Source organism: Geotrypetes seraphini, chromosome 4 (genome assembly GCF_902459505.1).
Source record: "Geotrypetes seraphini chromosome 4, aGeoSer1.1, whole genome shotgun sequence".
In the NCBI taxonomy this organism is placed as follows: Eukaryota; Metazoa; Chordata; class Amphibia; order Gymnophiona; family Dermophiidae; genus Geotrypetes; species Geotrypetes seraphini.
In genome coordinates, this window is record NC_047087.1 from 177262662 (window position 1) to 177278398 (window position 15737).

General features: G+C 44.3%; 1 protein-coding gene across 1 annotated transcript in view; it reads right to left on the bottom strand.

The window, feature by feature from the left end:
• Positions 1 to 4864: 4864 nt before the first annotated feature.
• SETD6 (SET domain containing 6, protein lysine methyltransferase) overlaps positions 4865 to 15737 on the bottom strand; it is a 65896-nt gene continuing 55023 nt past the window's right edge. Inside the window, exon 9 of the mRNA XM_033941970.1 lies at positions 4865 to 5646. Within this exon, the coding sequence (XP_033797861.1) occupies positions 5335 to 5646 (312 nt within the window). The 3' untranslated portion in view covers positions 4865 to 5334. The remainder of the gene's footprint in view (positions 5647 to 15737) is intronic.

Below are 15737 nucleotides of genomic sequence, written 5' to 3' on the forward strand. Positions count from 1 at the left end.
AGAGAAGATGCCATATAGGGGAAGAGAGACGGCAGACAGTGGATGGAAGGAAGAGAGTTACAAGAAGATGAGGAAAGGAGAAACCACAGAAGACAAAGGTAGAAAAAAATTTCTATTTATTTATTGCTTTAGGAGACATGTGTCACTGTTTCTGTGAAGCATTGTATGCAGAGTCCAGCTTCTTGCTGGTTCAATTTAACCTTTGTCTATGTATTTTTATTTTATCCCCCCTTTTACAAAACTGTGAAGCGTTTTTAGCACCAGCCTTGGTGGTAGCAGCTCTGATGCTCAGAATTTTATGAGCATCAGAGCTGTTACCTCCGTAGCTAAAATCCACACTACAGTTTTGTAAAAGAGGGAGGGGTTAGTTTGTGATTACATATTCCTTACTAGGCGAAGGTGTTTTCTGTGTTCTGTGTGTTCGAAAGACATGGTTTTCTGTTAGGATTGACGGTGTAGGATTGATCTGTGCTGGTCTGGCTTGTTTAGTTTTACAATGGGTGTATTGATGTACTGCTCACTGCAATATGTAAGATGCTGCCTTTTCCTAGGTACTCATGTGTGACGTGTGGTTTGTTACTAAAAATCATGTTTTTCTTACAGATGGGGGGGGGGTGCCAAAAAATGATGGGCCCCGGATGTTACATATGCTAGGTACGCCACTGTATGTAAAGATACCAGAAAGCTGGCGTAGCAAAAACTTCTAAGTTTTGAGTATTTAACCCTCCCACAATCTCACGGGCACTCGTTTCAAGTTTATTGAGATTTTGATTTAAACGCAATATCAAATATTTTCAATGCGTATAACAAAAATAAATTTGGGGAAATAAATAAAACCATTTGAACCAGTGTTCCCGCTAAGCTGCGCTGGCGTGCGCTGGCGCACAAAATATTACATCGCAGCACACACGTTTCTCGTCACAGCGCACGATCGGAAGAGGCGTACGGCAGATGGCAGGGCGGCGAGAGGAGAATCGGGCGAGTTGGCTCATAACTTGCTGGCGCCCGATATTTTTGGCTCACGGTGAAAAAAGTTTGCTCACAACACCCGCCCGCTTAGAGGGAACACTGAAGGTGACCATTTATTTTTCCATCAAAAGGGAACATCTATTAATTCTCAGTCCCACCCCCAATCCTGCCCCAGCCCCGCCCCCAATTTCTTCCATTCATTTTTCATGTACACATAATATCTTCATATTAATTCATAATGGTAACCTTAAAATTAAAAAAAACTACAAAGCACACTATATGCAGAGAAAATGTTAATTATCATTTATATTTGGGGGGTTTCAAAGATGTCAAGCAAATGACTTTAAATATGCAATGTCACCTCAGTAACTATGGAAAAATAGATAAATATAGTGCAAAATATAGACAGCAGATATAAATTCTCAAAACTGACACATTTTGATCACTAAATTAAAAATAAAATCATTTTTCCTACCTTTCCTGTCTGGTGATTTCATGAGTCTCTGGTTGTGTTTCCTTCTGACTGTGTATCCTTTCTTTCATTTTGTTCTTTCTGCACTCAGGAAAGAAGGAGGGAGGGAATAGAAAGGGAAATTTTTTGGGCCTATGTCCTTAGTGTCCCCAGTGCCTCCTTCCCATGTCCATAGTGCCCCAGTGCCTCCTTCCCATGTCTCTAGTGCCCCCAGTGCCTGTCCTGTGTCCCTAGTGCCCCCAGTGCCTCTGTCCCGTGTCCCCTAGTGCCCACAGTGCCTCTGTCCTGTGTCCCTAGTGCCCCCAATGCCTCTGTCCTGTGTCCCCTAGTGCCCCCAATGCCTCCTTCCCATGTCCATAGTACCCCAGTGCCTCCTTCCCATGTCCATAGTACCCCAGTGCCTCCTTCCCATGTCCATAGTGCTCCCAGTGCCTCCTTCCTATGTCTTCCCTTGCCTTTGTCCCTCCCCCAAAGCCAAACTTCCTGCCTACCTTCTTCCCTCCCTCGTACCTGATTCAAGCCCCCCCCTGCAGATTCATCCCCACCCCACAGATTCAAACCGCCAGTCCGTCCACCCGTGTACCACCGCTGTGTGCCTCCCTGCCGCGCTGATTCAAACCCTGGGCTGCCGCCACTGCTGCTTCTTCCCGACGTCAATTTTGATGTCTGAGAGGAAGTTCGGGCCAGCCAGGCAGCGATTGGCTGGCCTGGAACGTCCTCTCCGACGTCAAAATTGACGTCGGGAAGAAGCATTAGCGGTGGCCCAGGCTTAGAATCGGCGCAGCAAGGAGGGAAAGTGATCGCCCATCCTGGTGTCTCTGCGAACAGCTTCGGGACGCTATCCCTCTAAACGGGACATTTCGGTGTCCCGAAGCGGTGGGTCGGGACAATGGGACGGTCGGTCCAAAAACGGGACTGTCCCGTTGAAAACAGGACGTATGGTCACCTATATAGAATCTGGGGGATGATGGCTGAAATATCACTGCTGTATCTATAACTGTCGGTCTCCATGTATATTTGGTCCTGTTGCCTATAAGGTACTTTTTTTTTTTTAACTCCATGGCCAGCATGGGATAAAAAAAATTATTCTTTATTCATTTGTATTACTAGTCTTTGTGAACCGCATAGAACTTAATGGTATTTGCGGTATACAAGTGAGTTTTATGTTATGTTATGTTGATAATATTTTCAGTCCATCTTCCTAACAAACACAATGAAAATAATATACCGCTTTGGGTTAAAATTTGTTGTTTCTGTTTTTTTTATCTATTTCTGTCACCAACGAGTGTAGTTGGTTTTCTTCCTTTGACTTTTAAAAACACAATAAAATATATTAAACGGCTTTGTGGTTTCTAATCATGAACAATAGCATAGAGAATTCCATAACTTACTTGGTGCTACAGCTAAATATTGACCTATCTTTAGCATGTCCTACACTGCGGTATTTTTCCAGAGAAAGTTGTGTTATGGTTTCAAGTAGAGAATAATATAGGGAAAAAATTTGTCCCTGTCCCTGTCTCCGTGACCACTGACCCCACAGCATCTATATAAGCCTCAGTACTGCAATATTTAACTTATTCCTTCCTTATAAATCAAAATTCTGGCTGCTGAACTAGAGAAAAAGAAGTTCAGCTGGCAGGGCTTTGTTTATAAATTTTTATCAACACAACTAATATACTACTTTAACCTAAAGCAAATAAAATAAATAGAAATGTTTTTTTCTACCTTTGTTGTCTGGTTTCTGCTTTCTTCATCTCATTCAATTCCTTCCATCCACTCCTTCCCCCCCCCCCCCAAGTCTGGCATCTCTGTCTTCTTCCCTTCCAGAGTCTTCTCTCCACTCTCTGTCCCCATTTCCCATCAGCCTCTTCTTCCCACTCTCTGTTCCCCATGTCTCATCAGCATCTTCTTCCCACTCTCTCTTCCTCATACCCCTTCAGGGTCTGTTCTATTCCTTTCCACCACCACCCTTCCCTTTCACCACCCCCCTTCAACATCACTCGCGCGGTCCGAGCATCTCCCTCCCTACCCTTACCTTCGTGGCATGTTAGTGTAATTTGTACAGGCCACCAGAGCCTGCCTGAAGTTGCGTGTGTCTGATGCAACTTCTGCCCCCAGACGCACGTGACTTATGCGGCCTGCACAAATTACACTAACGCGCCAAGAAGGGAGGGAGGGAGGGAGATAGATGCGGCCAGTAGGTAGGAAGGAGGGAGGGGGCTGCGCGCAATCGGTGATGTGCACATTCCCTCCCTTAACTGCGGAGACAAGGCCATTCACTGCTTCACAGGGCAGTGGATGGCCTTGTCCCCGTACCCACAGTGAGCACTTCCCCTCCCCCGTTTTGGCGGGTTAACAGCTAGAGAATGACATGGGGAAAAAATCTGTCCCTGTCACTGCCCCGTCACCAGACCACCGCCCCGTCCCCGTAGCATCCACCCTTCCCTCTCGCCACCTCACCGCCCTTCAGCAGCCCGAGAATCTCCCTCCCTCCCCCTTACCTTCGCAGCGTAAAGAAACTTAAGGGAGGGAAGACGTGTGGTCACCGATTGCGCGCACGGCCCCTTCCCTCCCTCGCTCCGGCCAAATCTATCTCCCTCCCTCCTCCTTATCTTTGTGGTGCTTTAGAAAAGAAGCTGATGCTGGCGAAGCCTGCCTGTGGTGCCCTGCAGTCACGTGTGTGTTGGGGGAAGCTTCTCTTCTGACAATTGTCATTTTATAGACACAAATAAAACGGAGCAAGGTTCAACAAAAGCCATCTCCCCTCCCTTTCACAAATTCACTAATGTGAAAACTCAACAAACCAAATTACTACAGAATGCTACATAGAAAAATCAAGCTAACAGATTACTTTAGTCACACATAGCAAGAATAATGTTAGGTGAGTGCAACTAGGGCAACTGTCCTCTGGTCAGAGAGAGAGCCTTAAGCCAGCTGGAAGCTAAAGCAGCACAGCTTGGACTTTGCGGTCCCCAATTATGTCTAATACCAGTTCTAGTAGGATACATATTTCAAATTTGAAATATTCTAATCACAAAATATAAAATAAATTTATTTTTTTTCTTTTTGTTGTCTGGTAATTTTATTCTTCAAATTACATTGGTCTCAGGCTTGGTTTTAGGTTCATTCTATCTTCATCGTGGCATGGCTGGCTCCTGAAGGTAAAATAGGCGCATGAGCAGCTGGGGAGAAGATGCACAATTTTTTTTACCACAGGAGTAAGTCTTTTCACCGCTCCCATGGGGTGAAACCTGAGGTAAACCAGTTGCAAATGTTTCCATTCCTGCGGATTTACTGCGGTGACCCGCAGTAAACAGTCCCCGTGTCATTCTTTAGTAACAGCCACCATGTCATTCTCTAGTTTCAAGGTCTAATTTATAAAATTAAGACATTTCTTTACATTACTCAACATAAGCCAACAGATCAGCTTCAAGTGATACTTTTTATTTAATATATTTATGATTAACTGTTCAAATTTATACTCCCCCTTATAGTCAGTGTAAATTGAGCCAAAGTAACACATGAAGGTATAATCCACAGACAGCCAAGTGTTAAATGCTTCTGGCAGTAGATAAACCTGGAACCTGACATCACTAAATGAAGCTTTTATCAGAAGTTGTACATAAAACATTTAGTAATTCTAATTATAATCAATGGCTTCAGCGCATCCTCCAACTTTTTCCTGATTGTACATGTATCACTTTGAAACTGTGATAGCACATTTTATCTTCTACATTCTACAGCTCCATTTATCTTGGCTGAGCCTTACTCCTGAGTAAACTGTAAAAAGTCAGCTTTACACAGAACCCCTACATCCATCCTTTAAGAGGAGTAGTTCAAGTCCCTAGGCACCAGTTCTATTTTTTTATGTCCAGATCCATCCATAGCTGGTGCTAGCTGGTCAGCTCTAACAGCTGCTGCAGGATCTTCTTCTGTCCATATCGTACCTGCAGAGCTTGTTGTTCTCGATGGCTTAGCTTAGAATATGCCACTGGGTCATCAATGAGGCACTGATCTGCAGCAAGGTCAGAACTATAGGCCTGTAGGGTCAGCACTATGCTGCTATGAAGAAAGTCCTTCCATGATTTTTGAAGTTTTTGGATGGTCTCATTAGACAGCACCATATCATCTTTATCTTCAGTGTCCTCTTGCCAGCCATCGTTCTTTTTATACTCTCTGAACTCGTCAGCTGACATGCACAGCACCTGAAAGTATATACATGTTAAGCATAGTGCTTCTTCATGCAAGATATTCTTAGGTTGTTTTTTGGGTTTTTGTTTTTTTACTGTAGACTATATTGAGCTAAACAGAAATAATGATGTATAAAATTTTGTTTATTAATATTATTACTTCCCTAGCAACAGCAGCAGATGAATCCAGAGACCAATGGGATAGCTCACATCTACCAGCAGGCGGAGATTGAGAAACTGATTAACAGGTGGTCCTATTGGCTGGCACTCCTCCTGTCTCATCAGTAATCTCTATCTCCCAGCAGGAAAAGGTCGCTATTCAACTAGCTCCTGAATTCTGGCTGTGGCTGGAACTTTATTTTCTCCTGTTGAGGTTTCTCTTCAGTGAGACTGCCATTCTGTTTCTCCTGTTGAGATTTTATCTTCAGTGAGCTGGCAATGCTATTTCTCCTGTTGAGATTTTTCTCTTCAGTGAGACAGGGGTGTCCGGCTGAACGGTGCCGGCTTTAGAGGTTACACTTGGGCCCCCCCTTGTCCCTGCCTCACCCTCCCTCCATTGCTAGAGGGTCTGACTGGGTCTCAAATTTTTTCTTCTTTCCCTTCTCTGTTAAAAAAAAAAAAAAAAAGATACCACAGTTGTTACATTCTGCCATGCTTTTGCTGCAAACTGGCTTCAACCGGCCCTAACAACAAGCTGTGAGTATGTCTGGCTTTTACAGTTGTTTGAACTTCAGGTTCTGTTTGGAAGTCTTAGTACTGTGGGTTCAGTCATCATACATTTAAGGTATGGATATTTTATTGAGGCTAAGTTTTATGACTAGAAATCCATGGAGGGAGCCGGGACTTCCCGCCCTTTGCATGCACGTGCTTTGTTTCCTTGTTGGTTACAGCGCAGCAGTAGCAATGCAATTTCATGCTCGTACTTGTTCTCTTTGTTGGGTTTCAGTGCAGCAGTAGTCCTGTTTATTCTGAGGCTCTCTTTCATCAGTGTTTGTCACGGCCATGTGCAGCTGATTGTGCAGGTGCCGGTTTATAGCAGCGCGCATGAGATGGGATATGTTTTTTCCGGCGCTGTGGGCCGTTTTTCTGGTTAATCCCCGAGTCTGATTTTCTTTCTATGCAAGCCGCGGCAGGGTAAATTTTGCGGGGCTCGAATCCGACTATGTTTCTAGGAGCGTTGATGCAGCGGTCACGTGTCAGCGAGAATCAGGCGTGCGCATGGGTCTCTGGCGATGGCGGGAGAGCTGCAGCGTTCCGGTAGTTTGTTTCCAGCTGACTTTGGTCAGGGTATGCCGGGGCTTCTCTCCTTTCCGGTTCAGACAAGTTGTATGTGTTTCACCAGCTTTGGGACAAGCTTGGGCAGCTTTATATGTCTATGTCTGTGTTCCTGCTGTACTCCCTTGAAGGAAGCTGCTTGTTTAATCAGACTCTGGGGTTAGCACTCAAGGGGTTTACCAGAGAGACTCTGACCTGTGCTAGGTCACCCAGTCTTGGTTTGTCTCCAGACTGGGGCGACATACGGCAACTCACGGCACAGTGAGATCAGCAGTAAGATAGTGCCCTGTATTTCACACAGGTATCTCATTGTCTCTCTTGGGGTCCCTGCAGATTGAGCCTTTGTCTATTGGTAACTGTCCTTGTTTGGGCCTCTGTGCTGAGCTGCATGTGTCTAGTAGTGGCACAGGATATTTATGCCTAAAGGTAGTACAAGCAGTTTCCAAGTTCGGGCTGTCTCTATGGGCATAATGACACTGCGCATATTCCTGCGGCCAGGACTCTCTTTCTCTATTTCTGAGGGGGCCTGGACTTCAGATTTCCATGCTTATCACGCTGGTTTCTCCTGTCACCATTTTCTCATGGCACATGCTAGACGGGCCCCCCAACCAGACAGAAAGGGCTGTACAGCTCCTTTTAACCAGGAGCCAGTTACCTATTCTATCAAACCCATCGAGGATCACGCACTATGTGGCTGTTAGCCTCATCCCTGAAGCTCTCATTAACGATGTGAGCTTTGTCTGATACCTGTAAGGATGCTGTTGTTTTCCACGGGGCGGTAAATGCAGCATCTTGATTGAGTCTAGTACGTATTCACTTTAAAGGACATATGTATTTCGCTCATGTTGCATGGGGTTAGCACTGTTTTCATGGTTCCAGTATATTCCTCTTTACATTGTGAACCTTGATTTTTCCTAGGAGAATCTTCTTGCAGATCCTACAGTCTTATTCTGCCATTCCCTGACCTTCTGCACTTCATTCTGAGGGGATCTTGACTTCTTCCAATGACTCTTCAGGCTTTCTCATGAGGGAGAAGAAACTATAATGTCAGGTCAGAGGGCTGTGAAGATTTTTCAGGAAGCTTGCATCTTTGCATTCTCCTCAGGTTTTCCAGTTCGTTCTTGAAGTCTCTATGTTTTGTGTTTCCTTTTCAGTGTTACTGGTCCTCAGGACGGTTCTTGTAGTTCTTCGGGGACTAAGGGACGTTGTTCCACTTACCGCATGGTGCCCGAGATAGGGGGCATTGGGCAGGCTGGATCCCATTCTGCTGAATTAGTTTCTCGGGGTTACACATTTCTGCAGACAACCTGGGAGTATATTTACATTTTCTCTATGGACTCCGAATCGGCACTTGGTTTGCCTGCCTCTCTTGGAGCGGCGCTTTCGGTTTTGGCACATGCCATTTTGCCTACCCAAGGCTTCACGAACGTTTTAGGTGATGTGGGCGGTGGTACCGTTTTGGCGCTACCAGGCGATTTATCTAATTTCTTCTTGACTGCCTGCTTGATTCGGACGACTTCCAGTCGGGCCATTTGACTGACATGAAAAGGGTGATATCTTTTCCTCAGTTCTTTACACGTGCATCTTTGAATTTGCACAGCACTCTTTTCTCCTGTACTATTTATAGGTATATCGGGGTGATGTTTTTATTCATATAGGAGAGACATGTGTTTCTTTCCGGAAACTTGGGCGTGGGGTCTCAGTCTCAGATTGGTATTCTTCTTCGCTTACCATGACCAAGAGTATGGGATTCTGTACAGTTTCTGGGATCCATATTGTTGACTCCACTGGGGACTTCAGCTTGCTTTCCCCTTCTTACGCTACAGCAGTCGCTTTTGTTCCGGTGGTTCCCGGTATCTCAGGGCACCAATTATTTGGTATGCTCCTCCTGCATCACTCTATATGATTTGGTGGCTCCGCACGATTTCTCTTTTCAAGGCATGCCTTGGTCTTTGCTGGACTATCTCATGACCACCGACCATCCCGGGCTGTCGGGTTGGGGGGCTCCGTGGCTTCCATCCTCAGCTCCTGGAGTCTGGTCTTCAGAGGCGACTCAGTACTTGTTCATTCTTCTGCTCTTGAGCAGGGTCAGGCTACCTTTCTGGAGCTTCAGATCATTCTTCCGGATTGCCGCTGAGGGTCCTTTTGGTCAGTATTAGGATGGGGGTATTTCTCTACTGCTTGGGCAGTAAGTGTTGTATTCATTGGCAGGTGAAGTTGTTCTGCTTCAATGGGTGGACTCTCATCTTCGTCTTCTGTTGGTAGATCCTTTTATGGATCAGGATAAGAGTTTGGATAGACTTTCTCTAGGCGGAATCTGAGCATGGCCCATTTCTTGTATGTTACAGTGTACAGCGCTGTGTACGCTCTGGAAAGTGTGCATGTTAGTAATAGTGTAATCTTCTGCATCCTGGATATTGAGATTTGTGGCTCAAGCGTTCTAGCTCTTTTTATGGAAGTGAGATCTGCTTGACCTAGACCTCATGGCCTCGTCTCTCAATTCTAAGCTTCCTAGCTTCTTCGGCGGGCCCAGGGAGTGGGAGTTAGAGGGGGTAGCTGCATGGCTCCTTTCTCGCTTCTGCCTTCTCTTTTTCAGTGTTTTCCGATGGCTTGGATTTGCCACCTCGAGCTCGCTTTCCGGGCACAGTATTTGTAGAATCTCTGGATTGGCGGCGCCATCCTTACTTTGCGGATTTGATGAGTCTTTCAACAGCCGGACTAAGAAGTTTCCTGGTATCTCCGGCTTTGCTCGCCTAGGGTCCGTTCAACATGGATATTTGTACTACTTTAGTATTACGACCTAGTTTTTTGAAAAATCTTGGCTGACGTGTAAGGATTATGCGAAGCAGGTTGTTTCTTCTCTTATCCAGGTGCTACGGACGTCTTCTCCTGTGGCTTCTGCTTCCTTTTGGAGGTTTTGCCTTTCTTGGGTGCTTCTTAACGTTTGAACAACTCCAGAGTTCCTTTTTGGTACAGGTGTATTGCCGAGGGCTTAGCGTTCAATTCCCTTCAGCTTCTAGTGCCATTCTTAGCTTGTTACAAGGGCTAGGTATATTGCTCTTCGCTTACTTCTCAGCTTCATGTAGTTCAGGTCCTAAACAGAGTCCGGTATATTCATGCGCCTCTTAGAAAGCCCGGTTTGGAGTACAATCTTCACGTACTTCTTCTCAGTATACCGAAGGCTTCATTTCATCCTTGTCTTTTGGGACTCTAAAGGGCTGTGCCGTTGAACATGGGGTTTCTTGTGGCCATGGCTTCAGCTCTGCAGTTTTCTATGTTGCAGGCCTTGTTCAACGGGGATTCCTATTTCTGATTTCCGAAATATAGGGTATCAGTTCGGATGGTACCATTATTTCTTGCTAGGGGGGTGTCATCCTTTCTTTTATGTCATGCTCGCTTTTCCTTCCTTCTTCCTGGGAGGGGAAATTGGGAGCAGTGCTTTTATTCACTGCATTTTTTGATATGTACGTAGCGTTCTCTGTGAGCTTGGTTTCTTACGACTTTTAGTTGTTTATATCTCCTTTTTACATTCTTCAAGGGACGCCTCAAACGTTTGGTTGCGTCCGAAGCCTCCATCGCTCAATGGGTCCAGGAGGACATTCTTTATGCTTGCTTGCTGGCAGGGATGCGGTTGGCGAAAGAACTTCATGACCATTCCGCTGGAGCGATGGCTACTTCTTGGGCTCGGCCCAGAGGTTTTTTTTCCTTGGAGGAGATTTGTCTCGCGGCTAATTGGTCTTCCGAGCGTGCTTTCTCTCCCCATTTCTGCTTAGATGTGGGGGCGCATGCGGTAGGGGCGTTTTGTGCTTCGGTTGTTGCGGAGACGGCGTTTGCTTCCCACCCAGATTGAGGATTGCTTTGCTACATCCCATTGGTCTCTGGATTCATCTGCTGCTGTTGCTAGGGAAGGAAAAATTATGTTCTTACCTGTTAATTTTCTTTCCCTTAGTCGCAGCAGATGAATCCAGAGCCCCACCCTTTCTGGATATTGTCTCTCGGTTTTTTCTTTTGCAACTTTCGCAGTTTGTTATTATGGCAGGTTGTTTTCTGTATTATTGCATTTTGAGATTTGTTATGGGAAAAAAGTTTTTTACATGCTATGCCTATTGCTGGTTACGTGTGCTTGGGCAAGGAGCTATACTGATGAGACAGGAGGAGTGCCAGCCAATAGGACCACCTGTTAATCAGTTTCTCTATCTCCGCCTGCTGGTAGATGTGAGCTATCCCATTGGTCTCTGGATTCATCTGCAGCGTCTAAGGGTAAGAAAATTAACAGGTAAGAACATAATTTTTCCTTATTAAGGTGGCACTCTACAAATATCCTATGTGGTTGCAAAGTGTATACACCACAGAGATGCATATGTATGCTCACTCTTAAAAAAGTAATTATCTAGTTGGTACTATTTTCAAAGGGAAACTAACTGTCTGAATGGCTAACAGCTTGCATATTTTTGGAAAACATATACATGTGCTAATTTCCTCTTTATGTTAACCAAATCAAGCTACAAATTGGCTGATGACCTGGTTTATAAAAGTAAGTTTTAGTTTAGTCCCAAAGCCCATGTGCACTTTTGCAAAATAAAGTGCAATTTTCAGACAGTAATGTGGACATATTAATCCTCAGGTCTTCTGCACTCCTGTCTACCTTTCTAATACCATATTCACCTATGAGAACTCTCTGCTCTTTACATCAACATTTTTGACAATCCTCTTTTTTCATTAAGGGCCTCGTTTACAAATCCACGGTAGCAAGTTCTGGCTCGGCAAATGCGACGAAACTCATAGGAACTGAATGGACTGCATCGCATTTGCTGCAAGGGTCTCGCTACCACAGCTTTGTAACTACCAGGAAATCCTGTTTTAGTATGTCTGCCCCTACCCTAAAGAATAGTCTTCTCTTGCAAGTCTTCTCAAGTCAGAACCCTCCTCAATAAATTCAAATCACTGTTAAACTTTTTCTACTTTTCAGCAGCTTTTCAGTCTGCACATGACCTTGCCTTGCAATTAAATGATTGAGAGATGTTTTTATGTCCCTTTTGTGATATCCCTTCCTTATATTCTCTTATTAAGCTTTTAACCATTTAAGCCTTTGTCTCCTTTTGTGCCTGTTATGCATTCTTTTCATTTTTATGTATTTGTACAGTATATTGATTTACCTCCCCCCCATTAATTAGAATATAAATGAGTAAACTTTCAAAGTCCGAATCCAGTAAAGGAGATGGTTTGGATAGGCTGGAGTGAGCTTCAACGGCAACTCCAGTAGTTAGAACCTAAGGACAGTACCGGGAAGACTTCTAAGGTCTAAAGTCCAGAAAAAAAAAAATTTAAAAAAAATCCACCCATTTTAATTTAACCCTTTATTTGGCATTGTTGCTCAGAAGCAACATGTGTCTTCTATGACTCTTCTGGGAGATCTGCATCTCCAAATGCCTGTTACTTGGCACTGTTGCTCTCGTTCAACATCAATGTTCAAAGTACGGGAAACAAGATTCTGGATCAAGAAGCTGGATCTAGAAGTTGTGATGGGAGATGATAAGTTGGATATAGTGGTGATCACGGAGAATCATAACTGGGATGTAGTTACATCAGGCTATAATCTGTTCAGGAAAGACAGGGCAGGAAGAAAAGGAGGGGGCTTAGCATTATATGTTAAAGATCATATTAAAGCTACACAATTGCAGAATCTGCAGGGCAAGGAAGAGACACTGTGGATCAAGTTGGAAAGAGAGAATGATAGAGGCCTCCTTTACAGATGGAAGAAGTGAACAGATTTAATAGTAGACATTCAGAATATATCTTACAAAGAGGAAGTTTTACTAATAGGTGATTTCAACATGGTGGATGTTGATTGGGATATCCCTACTGTGGGGTCCACTAGAAGCAGGGAGATCCTGGATTCTCTACAAGGAGAACTGTTCCAGCAACTGGTAATGGAACCCAAGTGGGATGGGGTCATACTAGACTTAGTGCTTACAAACAGGTAAAGTGTTTCTGATGTTACAGTGGATGATCTGGCATCCAGTAATTACTGCGTAGTATGGTTTAATATTGAGACGGGTATAGAGAAGGCTCATTCAAAAGTAAATATTCTAGACTTTGTTCATATGGGAGTTTACGTCAAGGAATTGTTATCTGGATGGAAACATCTGGAAAGAGTAGAAATGAAGTTGGCAAAACTGAAAGGAGTAATTGTAAGAGCAACAGACCTTTCTGTGAGGCAAATAAGTAAAAGTAAGAGAAAAGAAGGCCATTTTGGTTCTCAAAAGTAGTAGCTGAGAAAGTAAGGAATAAGGTTAGGTTTCATAAACTACAAAAGATCGCAGAAAGAGGCAAAAATATCTAGAAAAGCTAAGAGAGGCTGGTTGTGTAGTAAGGAAAGCAAAGATACAAATGGAAGAAAAAATAGCTGATACCATAAAATGGGGAGACAAAACATTTTTATTTTTTAAATATATCAGTGATAGGAAGAAGTGCAAATGTGGCATTGTGAGACTCAAAAGGGAAGGGGAGAAATATGTAGAAGCTGATAAAGAAAAGGATGAATTGCTTAACTAGTATTTCTGTTCTGTGCTCATGGCTGAAGCGCTGGAAGCAGAACCGCAGAAGACAAAAACGAATAGGGATGGAGTAGTGGTAGACCCTGATCTATTTTCAGAAGATTGTGTTTGAGAGGAGCTAGCTAAATTAAAGGTAGACAAAGTGATGGGGCTGGATGGTGTACATCCAAGCATGCTGAAGGAACTTAGGGACGTTCTGGTGGCTCTGCTAACTGACTTTTTCAATGCTTCTTTAGTCGGGAGTGGTACCGGAGGACTGAAGAAGGGCGAATATGGTCCTTCTACACAAAAGTGGAAGTAAGGATGAAATAGGGAATTATAGGCCAGTAAGTCTGACTTCTGTGGTAAGCAAATTAATGGAAACATTTAAAATACAGAATGGAGAAGTTTCTGGAATCTGGTGGATTACAGGACTGAAGGCAACATGAAAAAAGACCTAGTGAAGCTTGAAGAATGGTCTGAAATTTGGCAGCAAAAATTTAATGCTTAGAAATGCAAGGTCATGCATTTGGGCTGCAAAAACCCGAAGGAACAGTACAGTTTAGGGGGTGAAGAACTTTTGCGCATTACAGAAAGGCAGGACTTGGGTGTGATTGTATGTGATAATCTTAAGGTGGCCAAAGGTAACGGTGAAAGCTAGAAGAATGCTAGGGTGCATAGGAGGAGGTATGGCCTGTAGGAAAAAGGAGGTATTGATGCCTCTGTAGAAGACTCTGTTGAGACCTCATTTAGAATATTGTGTGGAATTCTGGGGACCACACCTTCAAAATGATATAAAACGGATGGAGTTGGTCCAGAGGAAGGCTACAAAATGGTGAATGGTCATGAGGACAGACTTAAAAATCTCAATATATATACTTTGGAGGAAAGACTGGAAAGGGGAGATATGATAGAGACATGACATAAATGCACATGAGTTGAGTCTCTTTCATTTGAAAGAAATGAGAAGGCATAGGACGAAGTTACGAGGCGATAGGCTCAGGAGTAATCTAAGGAAATATTTTTTTACAGAAAGGGTGGTAGATGCATGGAACAGTCTCCCAGAAGAGGTGGTGGAGATAGAGACTGTGTCTGAATTCAAAAGGGCCTGGGATAGGCACATGGGATGTCTCGGAGAGAGAAAGAGATAATGGTTACTACGGATGGGCAGACTGGATAGGCCATTTGAGCTATATATGCCATCATGTTTCTCTGTCTCTAAGGAAGGCAGCCTTGGGGCAGCCTTGGGGCTTTTGCTGAGTCGCGGCCGTCTCTGTTGATGCAACTTCCTCTTTCCTCGGAGGCAGCGCGACCCAACAAAGGACCCGAGGCTGCCTTCCTGAATTGCTGCGCTGGCAAGTAAGGAGAGCTGCTGGAAGGAGAGAAAGCCACTGTTGGAATCTGGGAAGCTGCTGGGCAAGGGAATAAAAAGGGACAGCTGCTACTGGACCTGGAGAGGGAGAAGGAGAGATGCTGCTGGGAGGGGAGAAGGGAAAGGAGTCTGGGAAGCTGCTGGACAAGGGACAAAAAGGGACATCTGTTACTGGACCTGGAGGGAAGGAGAGATGCTGCTGGGAGGGGAGGAAGGGAAGAGAGTTACTACTGGACAGGAGGAGGAGGGTAGGGAGAAGGAAAAAAGGAAGGAAACAGCTGGCAGGGTGATAGGAGGAGGGGAAGGGGAGAGACAGGCATGAGAAAGTAGAGAGATTAATGATGGGAAGGGGACATCAGAGAAATAAGCAGAGAGGGACAACGATGCTAGATCTGGTGTAGGAGAGATAAAAATGAAGAAAGCAGTGAAGCTGGAATGAATGATTTAAAAAGGAGAGAGGAGGCACAGGCTGGATGGAAAGGGGAGAGGGCAGAAAGTGGATGGAACGGGCAGATGCTGGATTGAAGAGACAGGGCAGACGCTGGAAGGGAGTGAAAAGAAGATGAAAGCAGAAACCAGAGACAACAAAAGGTAGAAAAAAATTTATTAGAATATATCAGATTAGAAATATATATCCCGCTAGAGACATAACTGGGGACTGCAGACTGACCAGAGGGCACTCCCCTAACACTATTCCTGTCATGTGTGACTGCAGTATTCTGTTAGCATGATATTTCTGTGTAGCATTCTGTAATAACTTGTTCAGTTTTCTTGATAGTAGAGGGGATATATGTGAAGGGGAGGGGAGACAGGGGTTTTGTTGGTCCTTGCTCTGTATATTTGTATTTATAAAATGACAATTGTACAGAATATTGTTTCTTTTTATACTTTAATAAAATACGTTCAATGTAAAATCATAACTG